The sequence below is a fragment of the Ambystoma mexicanum genome, chromosome 2p (genome assembly GCF_040938575.1).
Source record: "Ambystoma mexicanum isolate Mex_15411 chromosome 2p, UKY_AmexF1_1, whole genome shotgun sequence".
NCBI lineage: Eukaryota > Metazoa > Chordata > Amphibia > Caudata > Ambystomatidae > Ambystoma > Ambystoma mexicanum.
In genome coordinates this window covers 22,519,292-22,541,730 of record NC_090923.1, presented here as the reverse complement: position 1 = coordinate 22,541,730, position 22,439 = coordinate 22,519,292, and the positions used below count along the sequence as shown (strand labels likewise).

The 22,439-nt window shown below is 49.5% G+C and overlaps 1 protein-coding gene across 1 annotated transcript in view; it reads right to left on the bottom strand.

Moving 5' to 3' along the window:
* The window catches only part of LOC138566150 (peptidoglycan recognition protein 1-like), a 137,006-nt gene that overhangs the window by 67,665 nt on the left and 46,902 nt on the right, over nt 1–22,439 (bottom strand). Inside the window, exon 3 of the mRNA XM_069643165.1 lies at nt 19,599–19,800. Within this exon, the coding sequence (XP_069499266.1) occupies nt 19,599–19,800 (202 nt within the window). The remainder of the gene's footprint in view (nt 1–19,598; nt 19,801–22,439) is intronic.

Genomic DNA, 22,439 nt, shown 5'->3' with positions numbered 1-22,439 from the left:
AACTTGGAATCCCCATCCTCACCACAGTCCCTGATTACACTTACCCTGGACTCCCCATCCTCACCACAGTCCCTGATTACACTTACCCTGGACTCCCCACCCTCATCACAGTCCCTCATTACACTTACCCTGGAATCTCCACCCTCATCACAGTCCCTCATTACACTTACTCTGGAATCCCCATCCTCATCACAGTCCCTCATTACACTTACCCTGGAATACCCATCCTCATCACAGTCCCTCCTTACACTTACCCTGGAATCCCCACCCTCACCACAGTCCCTGATTGCACTTACCCTGGAATCCCCATCCTCATCACTGACCCTGATTACACTTACCCTGGACTCTCCATCCTCACCACAGTCCCTCATTACACTTACCCTGGAATCCCCATCCTCACCACAGTCCCTCATTACACTTACCCTGGAATCCCCATCCTCATCACAGTCCCTCATTACACTTACCCTGGACTCCCGATCCTCACCACAGTCCCTGATTACACTTACCCTGGACTCGCCACCCTCATCCCAGTCCCTCATTACACTTACCCTGGACTCCCGATCCTCACCACAGTCCCTCATTACACTTACCCTGGAATCCCCACCCTCATCACAGTCCCTCATTACACTTACCCTGGAATCCCCATCCTCATCACAGTCCCTCATTAGACTTACCATGGACTCCCGATCCACACCACAGTCCCTGATTACACTTACCCTGGATGCCCCACCCTCATCCCAGTCCCTCATTACACTTACCCTGGAATCCCCATCCTCATCACAGTCCCTCATTACACTTACCCTGAATCCCCATCCTCATCACAGTCCCTCATTACACTTACCCTGGACTCCCCATCCTCACCACAGTCCCTCATTACACTTACCCTGGAATCTCCACCCTCATCACAGTCCCTCATTACACTTAACCTGGAATCCCCATCCTCATCACAGTCCCTCATTACACTTACCCTGGAATCCCCAAACTCATCACAGTCCCTCATTACACTTACCCTGGAATCCTCATCCTCATCACTGACCCTGATTACACTTACACTGGAATCCCCATCCTCATCCCAGTCCCTGATTACACTTACCCTGGAATCCCCATCCTCATCACAGTCCCTCATTACACTTACCCTGGAATCCTCATCCTCATCACTGACCCTGATTACACTTACACTGGAATCCCCATCCTCATTACAGTCCCTCATTACACTTACCATGGAATCCCCATCCTCATCACAGTCCCTCATTATACTTACCCTGGAATCCCCATCCTCACTACACAGTCCCTCATTACCCTTACCCTGGAATCCCCACCCTCATCACAGTCCCTCATTGCACTTACCCTGGAATCCCCATCCTCATCACAGTCCCTCATTACACTTACCATGGGCTCCCGATCCTCACCACAGTCCCTGATTACACTTACCCTGGACTCTCCACCCTCATCCCAGTCCCTCATTACACTTACTCTGGAATCACCATCCTCATCACAGTCCCTCATTACACTTACCCTGGAATCCCCATCCTCATCACAGTCCCTCATTACCCTTACCCTGGAATCCTCATCCTCATCACAGTCCCTCATTACACTTACCCTGGAATCCCCACCCTCATCACAGTCCCTCATTGCACTTACCCTGGAATCCCCATCCTCATCACAGTCCCTCATTACACTTACCATGGACTCCCGATCCTCACCACAGTCCCTGATTACACTTACCCTGGACTCTCCACCCCCATCCCAGTCCCTCATTACACTTACTCTGGAATCCCCATCCTCATCACAGTCCCTCATTACACTTACCCTGGAATCCCCATCCTCATCACAGTCCCTCATTACACTTACCCTGGACTCCCCATCCTCACCACAGTCCCTGATTACACTTACCCTGGACTCCTCACCCTCATCACAGTCCCTCATTACACTTACCCTGGAATCTCCACCCTCATCACAGTCCCTCATTACACTTACTCTGGAATCCCCATCCTCATCACAGTCCGTCATTACACTTACCCTGGAATCCCCATCCTCATCACAGTCCCTCATTACACTTACACTGGAATCCCCACCCTCACCACAGTCCCTGATTGCACTTACCCTGGAATCCCCATCCTCATCACTGACCTTGATTACACTTACCCTGGACTCTCCATCCTCACCACAGTCCCTCATTACACTTACCCTGGAATCCCCATCCTCACCACAGTCCCTCATTACACTTACCCTGGAATCCCCATCCTCATCAATGTCCCTCATTACACTTACCCTGGACTCCCGATCCTCACCACAGTCCCTGATTACACTTACCCTGGACTCCCGATCCTCACCACAATCCCTGATTACACTTACCCTGGACTCCCGATCCTCACCACAATCCCTGATTACACTTACCCTGGAATCCCCACCCTTATCACAGTCCCTCATTACACTTACCCTGGAATCCCCATCCTCATCACAGTCCCTCATTACACTTACCATGGACTCCCGATCCACACCACAGTCCCTGATTACCCTTACCCTGGACGCCCCACCCTCATCCCAGTCCCTCATTACACTTACCCTGGAATCCCCATCCTCATCACAGTCCCTCATTACACTTACCCTGGAATCCCCATCCTCATCAAAGTCCCTCATTACACTTACCCTGGACTCCCGATCCTCACCACAGTCCCTGATTACACTTACCCTGGACTCGCCACCCTCCTCCCAGTCCCTCATTACACTTACCCTGGACTCCCGATCCTCACACAATCCCTGATTACACTTACCCTGGAATCCCCATCCTCATCACAGTCCCTCATTACACTTATCATGGACTCCCGATCCACACCACAGTCCCTGATTACTCTTACCCTGGACGCCCCACCCTCATCCCAGTCCCTCATTACACTTACCCTGGAATCCCCATCCTCATCACAGTCCCTCATTACACTTACCCTGAATCCCCATCCTCATCACAGTCCCTCATTACACTTACCCTGGACTCCCCATCCTCACCACAGTCCCTGATTACACTTACCCTGGATTCCCCACCCTCTTCACAGTCCCTCATTACACTTACCCTGGAATCTCCACCCTCATCACAGTCCCTCATTACACTTAACCTGGAATCCCCATCCTCATCACAGTCCCTCATTACACTTACCCTGGAATCCCCAAACTCATCACAGTCCCTCATTACACTTACCCTGGAATCCTCATCCTCATCACTGACCCCGATTACACTTACACTGGAATCCCCATCCTCATCCCAGTCCCTCATTACACTTACCCTGGAATCCCCATCCTCATCACAGTCCCTCATTACACTTACCCTGGAATCCTCATCCTCATCACTGACCCTGATTACACTTACACTGGAATCCCCATCCTCATTACAGTCCCTCATTACACTTACCCTGGAATCCCCATCCTCATCACAGTCCCTCATTATACTTACCCTGGAATCCCCATCCTCACTACACAGTCCCTCATTACACTTACCCTGGAATCCCCATCCTCATCCCAGTCCCTCATTACCCTTACCCTGGAATCCCCATCCTCATCCCAGTCGCTAATTACACTTACCCTGGAATCCCCACCCTCATCACAGTCCCTGATTACACTTACCCTGGAATCCCCATCCTCATCCCAGTCCCTCATTACCCTTACCCTGGAATCCTCATCCTCATCACAGTCCCTCATTACACTTACCCTGGAATCCCCACCCTCATCACAGTCCCTCATTACACTTACCCTGGAATCCCCACCCTCATCACAGTCCCTAATTACACTTAACCTGGAATCCCCACCCTCATCACAGTCCCTCATTACACTTAACCTGGAACCCCCATCCTCATCACAGTCCCTCATTACACTTACCCTGGAATCCCCATCCTCATCACGGTCCCTCATCACACTTACCCTGCAATCCCCATCCTCACTACACAGTCCCTCATTACACTTACCCTGGAATCCCCATCCTCATCACTGACCCTGATTACACTTACCCTGGAATCCCCATCCTCATCACAGTCCCTCATTACAATTACCCTGGATTCCCCACCCTCATCACAGTCCCTCATTACACTTACCTTGGAATCGCACCCTCATCCCAGTCCCTCATTACCCTTACCCTGGAATCCCCATCCTCATCACGGTCCCTCATTACACTTACCCTGGAATCCCCATCCTCACTACACAGTCCCTCATTACACTTACCCTGGAATCCCCACCCTCATCACAGTCCCTCATTACACTTACCCTGGAATCCCCATCCTCATCACAGTCCCTCATTACACTTACCATGGACTCCCGATCCTTACCACAGTCCCTGATTACACTTACCCTGGACTCCCCACCCTCATCCCAGTCCCTCATTACACTTACCCTGGAGTCCCCATCCTCATCACAGTCCCTCAATACACTTACCCTGAATCCCCATCCTCATCACAGTCCCTCATTACACTTACCCTGGAATCCCCATCCTCACCACAGTCCCTGATTACACTTACCCTGGACTCCCCACCCTCATCACAGTCCCTCATTACACTTACCCTGGAATCTCCACCCTCATCACAGTCCCTCATTACACTTAACCTGGAATCCCCATCCTCATCACAGTCCCTCATTACACTTACCCTGGAATCCTCATCCTCATCACAGTCCCTCATTACACTTACACTGGAATCCCCACCCTCATCCCAGTCCCTCATTACACTTACACTGGAATCCCCATCCTCATCCCAGTCCCTCATTACACTTACCCTGGAATCCCCATCCTCATCACAGTCCCTCATTACACTTACCCTGGAATCCCCATCCTCACTACACAGTCCCTCATTACACTTACCCTGGAATCCCCCTCCTCATCTCAGTCCCTCATTACCCTGACCCTGGAATCCCCATCCTCATCCCAGTCGCTAATTACACTTACCCTGGAATCCCCACCCTCATCACAGTCCCTGATTACACTTACCCTGGAATCCCCATCCTCATCCCAGTCCCTCATTACCCTTACCCTGGAATCCATCCTCATCCTCATCCCAGTCCCTCATTACCCTTACCCTGGAATCCATCCTCATCCTCATCACAGTCCCTCATTACACTTACCCTGGAATCCCCACCCTCATCACAATCCCTCATTACACTTACCCTGGAATCCCCATCCTCATCACAGTCCCTCATTAAACTTACCCTGGACTCCCCACCCTCATCACAGTCCCTCATTACACTTAACCTGGAATCCCCACCATCATCACAGTCCCTCATTACACTTAACATGGAATCCCCACCCTCATCACAGTCACTCATTACACTTAACTTGGAATCCCCATCCTCATTACAGTCCCTCATTACACTTACCCTGGAATCCCCATCCTCATCACGGTCCCTCATTACACTTACCCTGCAATCCCCATCCTCATCACAGTCCCTCATTACACTTACCCTGGATTCCCCATCCTCATCACAGTCCCTCATTACACTTACCTTGGAATCGCACCCTCATCCCACGCCCTCATTACCCTTACCCTGGAATCCCCATCCTCATCACGGCCCCTTATTACACTTACCCTGGAATCCCCATCCTCACTTCACAGTCCCTCATTACACTTACCCTGGAATCCCCATCCTCATCACTGACCCTGATTACACTTACCCTGGAATCCCCATCCTCATCACAGTCCCTCATTACACTTACCCTGGAATCCCCATCCTCATCACAGTCCCTCATTACACTTACCCTGGAATCCCCATCCTCATCACTGACCCTGATTACACTTACCCTGGACTCCCCATCATCATCACAGTCCCTCATTACACTTACACTGGAATCCCCACCCTCATCACGGTCCCTCATTACACTTACACTGGAATCCCCACCCTCATCACAGTCCCTCATTACACTTACCCTGGAATCCCCATCCTCATCACAGTCCCTCATTACACTTACCATGGACTCCCGATCCACACCACAGTCCCTGATTACCCTTACCCTGGACGCCCCACCCTCATCCCAGTCCCTCATTACACTTACCCTGGAATCCCCATCCTCATTACAGTCCCTCATTACACTTACCCTGCAATCCCCATCCTCATCACAGTCCCTCATTACACTTACCCTGGAATCCCCACCCTCATCACAGTCCCTCATTACCCTTACCCTGGAATCCCTATCCTCATCAAAGTCCCTCATTACACTTACCCTGGAATCCCCATCCTCATCACTGACCCTGATTACACTTACCCTGGTCCCTATCCTCACCACAGTCCCTCATTACACTTACCCTGGACTCCCCATCCTCACCACAGTCCCTGATTACACTTACCCTGGACTCCCCACCCTCATCACAGTCCCTCATTACACTTACCCTGGAATCTCCACCCTCATCACAGTCCCTCATTACACTTACTCTGGAATCCCCATCCTCATCACAGTCCCTCATTACACTTACCCTGGAATCCCCATCCTCATCACAGTCCCTCATTACACTTAACCTGGAATCCCCATCCTCATCACAGTCCCTCATTACACTTACCCTGGAATCCCCATCCTCATCACGGTCCCTCATTACACTTACCCTGGAATCCCCATCCTCATCACAGTCCCTCATTACACTTACCCTGGATTCCCCACCCTCATCACAGTCCCTCATTACACTTACCTTGGAATCACACCCTCATCCCAGTCCCTCATTAACCTTACCCTGGACTCCCCACCGCCATCACAGTCCCTCATTACACTGACCCTGGAATCCCCATCCTCATCACAGTCCATCATTACACTTACCCTGGAATCCCCATCCTCATCACTGACCCCGATTACACTTACCCTGGAATCCCCATCCTCATCAGTGACCCCGATTACACTTACCCTGAAATCCCCATCTTCATCACAGTCCCTGATTACACTTACCCTGGACTCCCCACCCTCATCACAGTCCCTCATTACACTTAACATGGACTCCCCACCCTCATCACAGTCCCTCATTACACTTACCCTGGACTCCCCATCCTCATCAGTGACCCTGATTACACTTACCCTGGACTCCCAACCCTCATCACAGTCCCTCATTACACTTACCATGGAATCCCCATCCTCATCACTGACCCTGATTACACTTACCCTGGAATCCCCATCCTCACTACACAGTCCCTCATTACACTTACCCTGGAATCCCCATCCTCACTACATAGTCCCTCATTACACTTACACTGGAATCCCCACCCTCATCACAGTCCCTCATTACACTTACCCTGGTATCCCCATCCTCATCACTGAACCTGATTACACTTACCCTGGAATCCGCATCCTCATCACAGTCCCTCATTACACTTACCCTGGAATCCCCACCCTCACCACAGTTCCTGATTACACTTACCCTGGAATCCCCATTCTCACTACACAGTCCCTCATTACACTTACCCTGGAATCCCCATCCTCATCACTGACCCTGATTACACTTACCCTGGAATCCCCATCCTCATCACTGACCCTGATTACACTTACCCTGGACTCCCCATCCTCACCACAGTCCCTCATTACACTTACCCTGGAATCCCCATCCTCATCACAGTCCCTCATTACACTTACCCTGGACTCCCGATCCTCACCACAGTCCCAGATTACACTTACCCTGGACTCGCTACCCTCATCCCAGTCCCTCATTACACTTACCCTGGACTCCCCACCCTCATCACAGTCCCTCATTACACTTACCCTGGAATCTCCACCCTCATCACAGTCCCTCAGTACACTTAACCTGGAATCCCCATCCTCATCACTGACCCTGATTACACTTACCCTGGACTCTCCATCCTCACCACAGTCCCTCATTACACTTACCCTGGAATCCCCATCCTCACCACAGACCCTCATTACACTTATCCTGGAATCCCCATCCTCATCACAGTCCCTCATTACACTTACCCTGGACTCCCGATCCTCACCACAGTCCCTGATTACACTTACCCTGGACTCGCCACCCTCATCCCAGTCCCTCATTACACTTACCCTGGACTCCCGATCCTCACCACAGTCCCTGATTACACTTACCCTGGAATCCCCACCCTCATCACAGTCCCTCATTACACTTACCCTGGAATCCCCATCCTCATCACAGTCCCTCATTAGACTTACCATGGACTCCCGATCCACACCACAGTCCCTGATTACACTTACCCTGGATGCCCCACCCTCATCCCAGTCCCTCATTACACTTACCCTGGAATCCCCATCCTCATCACAGTCCCTCATTACACTTACCCTGAATCCCCATCCTCATCACAGTCCCTCATTACACTTACCCTGGACTCCCCATCCTCACCACAGTCCCTCATTACACTTACCCTGGACTCCCCACCCTCATCACAGTCCCTCATTACACTTACCCTGGAATCTCCACCCTCATCACAGTCCCTCATTACACTTAACCTGGAATCCCCATCCTCATCACAGTCCCTCATTACACTTACCCTGGAATCCCCAAACTCATCACAGTCCCTGATTACACTTACCCTGGAATCCCCATCCTCATCACAGTCCCTCATTACACTTACCCTGGAATCCTCATCCTCATCACTGACCCTGATTACACTTACACTGGAATCCCCATCCTCATTACAGTCCCTCATTACACTTACCATGGAATCCCCATCCTCATCACAGTCCCTCATTATACTTACCCTGGAATCCCCATCCTCACTACACAGTCCCTCATTAAACTTACCCTGGAATCCCCATCCTCATCCCAGTCCCTCATTACCCTTACCCTGGAATCCCCACCCTCATCACAGTCCCTCATTGCACTTACCCTGGAATCCCCATCCTCATCACAGTCCCTCATTACACTTACCATGGGCTCCCGATCCTCACCACAGTCCCTGATTACACTTACCCTGGACTCTCCACCCTCATCCCAGTCCCTCATTACACTTACTCTGGAATCACCATCCTCATCACAGTCCCTCATTACACTTACCCTGGAATCCCCATCCTCATCACAGTCCCTCATTACCCTTACCCTGGAATCCTCATCCTCATCACAGTCCCTCATTACACTTACCCTGGAATCCCCACCCTCATCACAGTCCCTCATTGCACTTACCCTGGAATCCCCATCCTCATCACAGTCCCTCATTACACTTACCATGGACTCCCGATCCTCACCACAGTCCCTGATTACACTTACCCTGGACTCTCCACCCCCATCCCAGTCCCTCATTACACTTACTCTGGAATCCCCATCCTCATCACAGTCCCTCATTACACTTACCCTGGACTCCCCATCCTCACCACAGTCCCTGATTACACTTACCCTGGACTCCCCACCCTCATCACAGTCCCTCATTACACTTACCCTGGAATCTCCACCCTCATCACAGTCCCTCATTACACTTACTCTGGAATCCCCATCCTCATCACAGTCCGTCATTACACTTACCCTGGAATCCCCACCCTCATCACAGTCCCTAATTACACTTAACCTGGAATCCCCACCCTCATCACAGTCCCTCATTACACTTAACCTGGAACCCCCATCCTCATCACAGTCCCTCATTACACTTACCCTGGAATCCCCATCCTCATCACGGTCCCTCATCACACTTACCCTGCAATCCCCATCCTCACTACACAGTCCCTCATTACACTTACCCTGGAATCCCCATCCTCATCAATGTCCCTCATTACACTTACCCTGCAATCCCCATCCTCATCACAGTCCCTCATTACACTTACCCTGCAATCCCCATCCTCATCACAGTCCCTCATTACCCTTACCCTGGAATCCCCATCCTCATCACAGCCCCTCATTACACTTACCCTGGAATCCCCATCCTCACTTCACAGTCCCTCATTACACTTACCCTGGAATCCCCATCCTCATCACTGACCCTGATTACACTTACCCTGGAATCCCCATCCTCATCACAGTCCCTCATTACACTTACCCTGGAATCCCCATCCTCATCAGAGTCCCTCATTACACTTACCCTGGAATCCCCATCCTCATCACTGACCCTGATTACACTTACCCTGGACTCCCCATCCTCATCACAGTCCCTCATTACACTTACACTGGAATCCCCACCCTCATCACGGTCCCTCATTACACTTACACTGGAATCCCCACCCTCATCACAGTCCCTCATTACACTTACCCTGCAATCCCCATCCTCATCACAGTCCCTCATTACACTTACCCTGCAATCCCCATCCTCATCACAGTCCCTCATTACACTTACCCTGGAATCCCCACCCTCATCACAGTCCCTCATTACCCTTACCCTGGAATCCCCATCCTCATCAAAGTCCCTCATTACACTTACCCTGGAATCCCCATCCTCATCACTGACCCTGATTACACTTACCCTGGTCCCTATCCTCACCACAGTCCCTCATTACACTTACCCTGGACTCCCCATCCTCACCACAGTCCCTGATTACACTTACCCTGGACTCCCCACCCTCATCACAGTCCCTCATTACACTTACCCTGGAATCTCCACCCTCATCACAGTCCCTCATTACACTTACTCTGGAATCCCCATCCTCATCACAGTCCCTCATTACACTTACCCTGGAATCCCCATCCTCATCACAGTCCCTCATTACACTTAACCTGGAATCCCCATCCTCATCACAGTCCCTCATTACACTTACCCTGGAATCCCCATCCTCATCACGGTCCCTCATTACACTTACCCTGGAATCCCCATCCTCATCACAGTCCCTCATTACACTTACCCTGGATTCCCCACCCTCATCACAGTCCCTCATTACACTTACCTTGGAATCACACCCTCATCCCAGTCCCTCATTAACCTTACCCTGGACTCCCCACCGCCATCACAGTCCCTCATTACACTGACCCTGGAATCCCCATCCTCATCACAGTCCATCATTACACTTACCCTGGAATCCCCATCCTCATCACTGACCCCGATTACACTTACCCTGGAATCCCCATCCTCATCAGTGACCCCGATTACACTTACCCTGAAATCCCCATCTTCATCACAGTCCCTGATTACACTTACCCTGGACTCCCCACCCTCATCACAGTCCCTCATTACACTTAACATGGACTCCCCACCCTCATCACAGTCCCTCATTACACTTACCCTGGACTCCCCATCCTCATCAGTGACCCTGATTACAATTACCCTGGACTCCCAACCCTCATCACAGTCCCTCATTACACTTACCATGGAATCCCCATCCTCATCACTGACCCTGATTACACTTACCCTGGAATCCCCATCCTCACTACACAGTCCCTCATTACACTTACCCTGGAATCCCCATCCTCACTACATAGTCCCTCATTACACTTACACTGGAATCCCCACCCTCATCACAGTCCCTCATTACACTTACCCTGGTATCCCCATCCTCATCACTGAACCTGATTACACTTACCCTGGAATCCGCATCCTCATCACAGTCCCTCATTACACTTACCCTGGAATCCCCACCCTCACCACAGTTCCTGATTACACTTACCCTGGAATCCCCATTCTCACTACACAGTCCCTCATTACACTTACCCTGGAATCCCCATCCTCATCACTGACCCTGATTACACTTACCCTGGAATCCCCATCCTCATCACTGACCCTGATTACACTTACCCTGGACTCCCCATCCTCACCACAGTCCCTCATTACACTTACCCTGGAATCCCCATCCTCATCACAGTCCCTCATTACACTTACCCTGGACTCCCGATCCTCACCACAGTCCCTGATTACACTTACCCTGGACTCGCTACCCTCATCCCAGTCCCTCATTACACTTACCCTGGACTCCCCACCCTCATCACAGTCCCTCATTACACTTACCCTGGAATCTCCACCCTCATCACAGTCCCTCAGTACACTTAACCTGGAATCCCGGTCCTCACCACAGTCCCTCATTACACTTACCATGGACTCCCGATCCTCACCACGTTCCCTGATTACACTTACCCTGGACTCCCCACCCTCATCCCAGTCCCTCATTACACTTACCCTGGAATCCCCATCCTCATCACAGTCCCTCATTACACTTACCCTGGAATCCCCATCCTCATCAGAGTCCCTCATTACACTTACCCTGGACTCCCCATCCTCACCACAGTCCCTGATTACACTTACCCTGGACTCCCCACCCTCATCACAGTCCCTCATTACACTTACCCTGGAATCTCCACCCTCATCACAGTCCCTCATTACACTTACCCTGGAATCCCCATCCTCATCACAGTCCCTCATTACACTTACCCTGGAATCCCCATCCTCACTACACAATCCCTCATTACACTTACCCTGGAATCCCCATCCTCATCCCAGTCCCTCATTACCCTTACCCTGGAATCCCCATCCTCATCCCAGTCGCTCATTACACTTACCCTGGAATCCCCACCCTCATCACAGTCCCTGATTACACATACCCTGGAATCCCCATCCTCATCCCAGTCCCTCATTACGCTTACACTGGAATCCTCATCCTCATCACAGTCCCTAATTACACTTACCCTGGAATCCCCACCCTCATCACAGTCCCTCATTACAGTTACCCTGGAATCCCCATCCTCATCACAGTCCCTCATTACACTTACCCTGGACTCCCCACCTTCATCACAGTCCCTCATTACACTTACCCTGGAATCCCGACCCTCATCACAGTCCCTCATTACACTTAACCTGGAATCCCCACCCTCATCACAGTCCCTCATTACACTTAACCTGGAATCCCCATCCTCATCACAGTCCCTCATTACACTTACCCTGGAATCCCCATCCTCATCACGGTCCCTCATTACACTTACCCTGCAATCCCCATCCTCATCACAGTCCCTCATTACACTTACCCTGGATTCCCCACCCTCATCACAGTCCCTCATTACACTTACCTTGGAATCACACCCTCATCCCAGTCCCTCATTACCCTTACCCTGGAATCCCCATCCTCATCACGGTTCCTCATTACACTTACCCTGGAATCCCCATCCTCACTACACAGTCCCTCATTGCACTTACCCTGGAATCCCCATCCTCATCACAGTCCCTCATTACACTTAACCTGGAATCCCCATCCTCACCACAGTCCCTGATTACACTTACCCTGGAATCCCCATCCTCATCACAGTCCCTCATTACACTTACCCTGGAATCCCCATACTCACTACACAGTCCCTGATTACACTTACGCTGGAATCCCCATCCTCACCTCAGTCACTGATTACACTTACCCTGGAATCCCCATCCTCATCACAGTCCCTCATTACACTTACCCTGGAATCCCCATCCTCACTACACAGTCCCTGATTACACTTACCCTGGAATCTCCATCCTCATCACAGTCCCTCATTACACTTACACCGTAATCCCCATCCTCATCACAGTCCCTCATTACACTTACCCTGGAATCCTGATCCTCATCACAGTCCCTCATTACACTTACCCTGGAATCCCGATCCTCATCCCAGTCCCTCATTACCCTTACCCTGGAATCCCCATTCTCATCCCAGTCCCTCATTACACTTACCCTGGACTCCCAACCCTCATCACAGTCCCTCATTACACTTACCCTGGAATCCCCATCCTCATCAGTGACCCCGATTACACTTACCCTGGAATCCCCATCCTCACTACACAGTCCCTCATTACACTTACCCTGAAATCCCCATCCTCACTACACAGTCCCTCATTACACTTACACTGGAATCCCCACCCTCATCACAGTCCCTCATTACACTTACCCTGGAATCCCCATCCTCATCACTGACCCTGATTACACTTACCCTGGAATCCCCATCCTCCTCACAGTCCCTCATTACACTTACCCTGGAATCCCCACCCTCACCACAGTTCCTGATTACACTTACCCTGGAATCCCCATCCTCACTACACAGTCCCTCATTACACTTACCCTGAAATCCCCATCCTCACTACACAGTCCCTCATTACACTTACACTGGAATCCCCACCCTCATCACAGTCCCTCACTACACTTACCCTGGACTCCCGATCCTCACCACAGTCCCTGATTATACTTACCCTGGAATCCCCACCCTCATCACAGTCCCTCATTACACTTACCATGGACTCCCGATCCTCACCACAGTCCCTGATTACACTTACCCTGGACTCTCCACCCTCATCCCAGTCCCTCATTACACTTACTCTGGAATCCCCATCCTCATCACAGTCCCTCATTACACTTATTCTGGAATCCCCATCCTCATCACAGTCCCTCATTACACTTACCCTGGACTCCCCATCCTCACCACAGTCCCTGATTACACTTACCCTGGACTCCCCACCCTCATCACAGCCCCTCATTACACTTACCCTGGAATCTCCACCCTCATCACAGTCCCTCATTACACTTAACCTGGAATCCCGGTCCTCACCACGGTCCCTCATTACGCTTACCTGGAATCCCCATCCTCATCACAGTCCCTCATTACACTTACCATGGACTCCCGATCCTCACCACAGTCCCTGATTACACTTACCCTGGACTCCCCACCCTCATCCCTGTCCCTCATTAAACTTACCCTGGAATCCCCATCCTCCTCACAGTCCCTCATTACACTTACCCTGGAATCCCCACCCTCACCACAGTTCCTGATTACACTTACCCTGGAATCCCCATCCTCACTACACAGTCCCTCATTACACTTACCCTGAAATCCCCATCCTCACTACACAGTCCCTCATTACACTTACACTGGAATCCCCACCCTCATCACAGTCCCTCACTACACTTACCCTGGACTCCCGATCCTCACCACAGTCCCTGATTATACTTACCCTGGAATCCCCACCCTCATCACAGTCCCTCATTACACTTACCATGGACTCCCGATCCTCACCACAGTCCCTGATTACACTTACCCTGGACTCTCCACCCTCATCCCAGTCCCTCATTACACTTACTCTGGAATCCCCATCCTCATCACAGTCCCTCATTACACTTATTCTGGAATCCCCATCCTCATCACAGTCCCTCATTACACTTACCCTGGACTCCCCATCCTCACCACAGTCCCTGATTACACTTACCCTGGACTCCCCACCCTCATCACAGCCCCTCATTACACTTACCCTGGAATCTCCACCCTCATCACAGTCCCTCATTACACTTAACCTGGAATCCCGGTCCTCACCACGGTCCCTCATTACGCTTACCTGGAATCCCCATCCTCATCACAGTCCCTCATTACACTTACCATGGACTCCCGATCCTCACCACAGTCCCTGATTACACTTACCCTGGACTCCCCACCCTCATCCCTGTCCCTCATTAAACTTACCCTGGAATCCCCATCCTCATCACAGACCCTTATTACACTTACCCTGGAATCCCCATCCTCATCACAGTACTTCATTACACTTACCCTGGACTCCCCATCCTCACCACAGTCCCTGATTACACTTACCCTGGAATCTCCACCCACATCACAGTCCCTCATTACACTTAAGCTGGAATCCCGGTCCTCACCACGGTCCCTCATTACGCTTACACTGGAATCCCCATCCTCATCCCAGTCCCTCATTACACTTATCCTGGAATCCCCATCCTCATCACAGTCCCTCATTACACTTACCCTGGAATCCCCATCCTCACCACAGTCCCTCATTACACTTAACCTGGAATCCCGGTCCTCACCACGGTCCCTCATAACGCTTACACTGGAATCCTCATCCTCATCACAGTCCCTCATTACACTTACCCTGGAATCCCCACCCTCATCACAGTTCCTCATTACACTTACCCTGGATTCCCCATCCTCATCACAGTCCCTCATTACACTTACCCTGGACTCCCCACCCTCATCACAGTCCCTCATTACACTTACCCTGTAATCCCCACCCTCATCACAGTCCCTCATTACACTTAACCTGGAATCCCCATCCTCATCACGGTCCCTCATTACACTTACCCTGGAAACCCCATCCTCACCCTGCAATCCCCATCCTCATCACAGTCCCTCATTACACTTACCCTGAATTCCCCACCCTCATCACAGTCCCTCATTACACTTACCCTGGAATCCCCATCCTCATCACGGTCCCTCATTACACTTACCCTGGAATCACAGTCCCTCATTACACTTACCCTGGAATCCCCATCCTCACCACAGTCCCTGATTACACTTACCCTGGAATCCCCATCCTCATCACAGTCCCTCATTACACTTACCCTGGTATCCCCATCTTCACTACACAGTCCCTGATTACACTTACCCTGGAATCCCCATCCTCACCACAGTCCCTGATTACACTTACCCTGGAATCCACATCCTCACCACAGTCCCTGATTACACTTACCCTGGAATCCCCATCCTCATCACAGTCCCTCATTACACTTACCCCGAAATCCCCATCCTCATCACAGTCCCTCATTACACTTAGCCTGGAATCCCGATCCTCATCACAGTCCCTCATTGCACTTACCCTGGAATCCTGATCCTCATCCCAGTCCCTCATTACCCTTACCCTGGAATCCCCATCCTCATCCCAGTCCCTCATTACAGTTACCCTGGAATCCCCACCCTCATCACAGTCCCTCATTACACTTACCCTGGAATCCCCATCCTCATCACATTCCCTGATTACCCTTACCCCGGAATCCCCATCCTCATCACAGTCCCTCATTACCCTTAGCCTGGAATCCCCATCCTCATCACAGTCCCTCATTACACTTAACCTGGAATCCCCATCCTCACTACACAGTCCCTCATTACACTTACCTTGGACTCCCCAACCTCATCACAGTCCCTCATTACACTTACCCTGGACTCCCCACCCTCATCACAGTCCCTCATTACACTTAACCTGGAATCCCCATCCTCATCACAGTCCCTCATTACACTTACCCTGGACTCCCCATCCTCACTACACAGTCCCTCATTACACTTACCCTGAAATCCCCATCCTCATCACAGTCCCTCATTACACTTACCCTGGAATCCCCACCCTCATCACAGTCCCTCATTACCCTTACCCTGGAATCCCCATCCTCATTACAGTCCCTCGTTACACTTACCCTGGAATCCCCATCCTCACCACAGTCCCTCATTACACTTACCCTGGAATCCCCATCCTCATCACAGCCTCACATTACACTTACCCTGGAATCACCATCCTCATCACAGTCCCTGATTACACTTGCCCTGGACTCCCCATCCTCATCACAGTCCCTCATTACACTTACCCTGGAATCCCCATCCTCATCACAGTCCCTCATTACACTTACCCTGGAATCCCCATCCTCATCACTGACCCTGATTACACTTATCCTGGACTCCCCATCCTCATCACAGTCCCTCATTACACTTACCCTGGAATCCCCATCCTCATCACAGTCCCTCATTACACTTACCCTGGTATCCCCATCCTCATCACTGACCCTGATTACACTTACCCTGGAATCCCCATCCTCATCACTGACCCTGATTACACTTACCCTGGAATCCCCATCCTCATCACAGTCCCTCATTACACTTACCCTGGAATCCCTATCCTCATCACAGTCCCTCATTACACTTACCCTGGAATCCCCATCCTCATCACAGTCCCTCATTACACTTACCCTGGAATCCCCATCCTCATCATAGTCCCTCATTACACTTACCCTGGAATCCCCATCCTCATCACAGTCCCTGATTACACTTACCCTGGAATCCCCACCCTCATCACAGTCCCTGATTACACTTACCCTGGACACCCCATCCTCACCACAGTCCCTCATTACACTTACCCTGGAATCCCCATCCTCATCACAGTCCCTCATTACACTTACCCTGGAATCCCCATCCTAATCACAGTCCCTCATTACACTTACCCTGTAATCCCCATCCTAATCACAGTCCCTCATTACACTTACCCTGTAATCCCCATCCTCATCACTGACCCTGATTACACTTACCCTGGAATCCCCATCCTCATCACAGTCCCTCATTACATTTACCCCGGAATCCCCATCCTCATCCCAGTCCCTCATTACCCTTACCCTGGAATCCCCATCCTCATCACAGTCCCTCACTACACTTACCCTGGAATCCCCATCCTCATCACTGACCCTCATTACACTTACCCTGGAATCCCTATCCTCATCACAGTCCCTCATTACATTTACCCCGGAATCCCCATCCTCATCACAGTCCCTCATTACACTTACCATGGAATCCCCATCCTCATCACAGTCCCTGATTACACTTACCCCGGAATCCCCACCCTCATCACAGTCCCTCATTACAATTACCCCAGAATCCCCATCCTCATCACAGTCCCTCATTACACTTACCATGGAATCCCCACCCTCATCACAGTCCCTCATTACACTTACCCTGGAATCCCCACCCTCATCACGGTCCCTCATTACACTTAACCTGGAATCCCCAAACTCATCACGGTCCCTCATTACACTTAACCTGGAATCCCCATCCTCATCACGGTCCCTCATTACACTTACCCTGGAATCCCCATCCTCATCACAGTCCCTCATTACACTTACCCTGCAATCCCAATCCTCATCACAGTCCCTCATTACACTTACCCTGGAATCCTCACCCTCATCCCAGTCCCTCATTACCCTTACCCTGGAATCCCCATCCTCATCACAGTCCCTCATTACACTTACCCTGGAATCCCCATCCTCATCACAGTCCCTCATTACCCTTACCCTGGAATCCCCATCCTCATCACAGTTCCTCATTACCCTTACCCTGGAATCCCCATCCTCATCACAGTCCCTCATTACCCTTACCCTGGAATCCCCACCCTCATCACTGACACTCATTACCCCTTCCCCAGAATCCTCTATCTACACAGTTCTTTCCTATCCTTTTCCTGGCATCCCCCACTTTGCAGCGGCTCCTCATTACTCTTCCTCTGGCAGCCCACACCCTCACCACAGTTCCTAATTATACACACCATGTCATCCTCTCTTCGTCACAGTCTCTCATTACCTGTACGTCCCCACTCTTGTCACCGCCCCTCTCTGTCATTACCCAGAATCGTGCTTTCTTTGTATAGCAATCGCCCAGGTTTTCCTACTCATGTTTTTGTTTGAACGCAGCTTGGACGCCATGTTGCTTCTGGCGAACAGAGAACAAGGAGCTCTCAATAGTTGAGGAGAGGACTGTTGCACAGTCGAAGACACTGCAAGATGGCGGCGCTTTCCACCCAGGTTCTTCCCTTCTAGAAACACTCCATGTATGAACACTGCACCCCAGGATTCGAGTTCCCCCCCTATAGAAATCCCCTGGGTGACAAAAAGTGGAAATATCAAGTCGGGCAGTGCCATGCTGCCATTATATCTGTTATCTTTTTGTTTGATTCCCCTTGGTGGTGGTGGGGTCGCAAACTTAGATGAGGGTGGGACTATTTTCTTAAGGAAGCCTGTCCTCGTGGTTAGGGGTCCTGAGATTTCACAGAAGGTGAGCTCATAACTGGAGCCTTGAGGAAAGTGGTCTGTATCTGTACACACCTCAGGAATCTGCAAATGCACGATTAGGATTGTATGAAAGTAGCCGGCAAAGGATTGCTGTTCCCACCCCCCCACCCCAGTTACCCTAAGGTCGTGTCCTTGGACCGCATAGTCCCTGGAACCTCACCTGTAGCCGATGTCACACCACCGCCGACTGTCAATGTGGAACCTCTGTATGCCGCGGACCTGGCTGATGCAGGCGGATCTGGTGGTGCAGGCGGCTCCTTCTGTGTGGTGAATGATCACAAACGGGACCGGGGTAGCCATAGTTCTGAGACAGTTGACCCGGCGGGCCCCCCACTGGGAGCGGGTAACAATGGTGGGGCACCCTGTCGAAGAGAGAGGAGCAATGGAGAATGTCATTAACCCCTTCGCCCTAGTGGACATGGTTACAGATTATGACAGTTAGGTGGTGTACGGGGTTAGACGTTGCCTCTGTGCCCCCTAACCCTGCCCACTAGGCTTGATTCCTGGCACGTTGCCAGTAATGGGCACCCTTAGCCTTTGATATAGGGTGTTGTTAAGGGGGCTCATAAGATGTATTATCTACAGTTACATCATTTAACCAAAAACATAGGGGTAGCAGAAGGGCCCTCAAACAACCTTACGATATGGCAGGAAGTGGTGTCACGTGATCCTTCCCCCAAATCATGCACCATCGGATTCTTAAACAGTATTAACTCAATAATCTTTATAGTGATCAGCAGGAAGATTTAGGAAATTATAGGGGTTGCAAAGCAGAGTTGCGCTAACCCTAGTTGCCCCTAAAAGGCACACAGGATTCTCCAGCAAAGAATACAGACCTCATTTTTTATTTTTATTTGATATAGCCGAAAAATCAGCCTTTCAAATTTTGAAACAAAATTTACAAAAATTACAAAATTACCATTTACAATAAAATCATGACAATAACACAAATTAATTAAAAAAAATGTTTCTCCATCCAGGATCAAGAATCAAATCATTACAACAGAGACACATATTTAGATCTGACACTCTTCTCGCCATTCACTTGAAGAGAAGAATTATCATAAAAGACATTCTGGATTTTGGAATTCTCATAACTAATACAATCATATTCTTAGCAATGTGTCTAAATTGACTCTTCAAGACTCTAAATACGATAATACAGAATTGTGATAGTACTCATACTTATAGATTTCCTTCATTCAGATTCAAAGATTGCATGAACTTCACCATGGCTATATTCACCATCAGCTTCTGACAATCAAAAAGGTATCTCCATAATATATCGCAAGTAATTATACAATACTCTTTGAAGATGCGATAGAAGTGTTTAATGGTTTCAGATTGGACGCGACTCCAACAAAATCTACATTTGTTATTCTGGGCAATTCTTCTCTTACGTAAAATATCATTGGTGTGGCACGGGTTCATTCTTAATCTCACATATGAAGTTCTTAATTTGGAGTCTGGAAATCTTGTCAAACAGGGTTCATTGATGTTCAGTTTCTTTATCTTAAATGCATGATTTTCTAAAAGTCGCATTTTATAACATTACTCGCTCGTTTTTATCCAGTCACTCACCCAGAGTTTTATTTTGGCTCTTTCGGGATTAGTAATTAATAATTCATCTGAAATATCCTCGATTTTCAGAATATCTTGAGTTTTGTTTTTCCAACATCGCATCTTTCTACTTTCAGTTGTTAATACATGATTTGATAAAATGTTCAGAATAGATTCAGGTTTGGGTGACATAATATACTTTCTATATAGGGAAATAGGTTTCCAAAGCCGGTAAAATAGCTCACCGGGTTGAGAGCTCGCTGCTGCTATCTGAGCGTGATCTGCGGTCGAAAGTTCAAATCCTGGCAAGGCCAACTCAGCCTTTCATCCTTCTGAGGTCAATAAGTGAGTACCAATTCGGTTGGGTGATGTTGTATGTAAATATGTGCTCTGTAATGCACTTTGGATTAAGGCGATATATAAATAATAGTATCCGGTCATATTTTCGAATACAAATTTTCGAAACACCATTATGTCAAAAACATTTTGCTGAAATTTTGTTTTTTTCGAATATATATTTTTTATATTTTATATGTTTTTTTTTGTTTAGTAAGTAAAAAAGTGTTTAAAAAAACAGGGGTTTGGGGGAACCCCCCATTTTAAACATAAAATGAAAAGAAAAAAAACATTCAAAAAAAAAAATGTCGCCGAAATTGCGTCTACATAATGGCATTCGAAAATATCACAATAACCCATAAATAACTCATAATTATCATATGTAGATGGCATTCAGGGAGATGATTCCCAATTAGTGTCGAATTATACACATGGAAACTGACAGAGGCAAGGCTAGAATTGATCTCCAAAATGTCCCCTCCATTTTCTGCCACATCATCTCACAGTGCCAGGCCCTTGTCTGTGGCCACATATGTAAGTATTGGCACGACCTTCTGTTTGAACATTTTTTATAGCAAGGAAGATTGATATTTCGCAGGCAAGAATAATTCAGGCAAAGTATGGTCCATTTTCAGTCTTCGATTTTCGCTGTAGATCACAGTAACACTGTTTTTCAGATGGCAAATTACTTACAATGAGGCCCAAATATTAATATTCCAGGACCACCTCCAATCTGACCCTCTGGAGCATCCATGATAGCTTTGGTACCCTCGTTCTTTTATTCTGGCCCCTAATCATGACCTTGCATTTGGTCTGATTAATCATGAGACGATTGCTTGTCACGTAGGCGCTCAATTTGGCTAGAAGGGTACGGAGGCCCCTTGGTGTCTTCGCCAGTAATACTAGATCGTTGGCGTAGAACAACCAAGAGACAGCCCACCCCTCTAGCCTGGGTGGATCAGAGATAGTACCAGCAAAGTAGTTAAACAGAGTGGGTGCTAGTAAGCATCCCTGCTTAAGTCCTTTAAAAGTCTGAATGGGCTCTGATAGGGGCCATCAAGAGATGTCTTATCTGGATGGATGTATCAGAGTGAAATTGATTGAT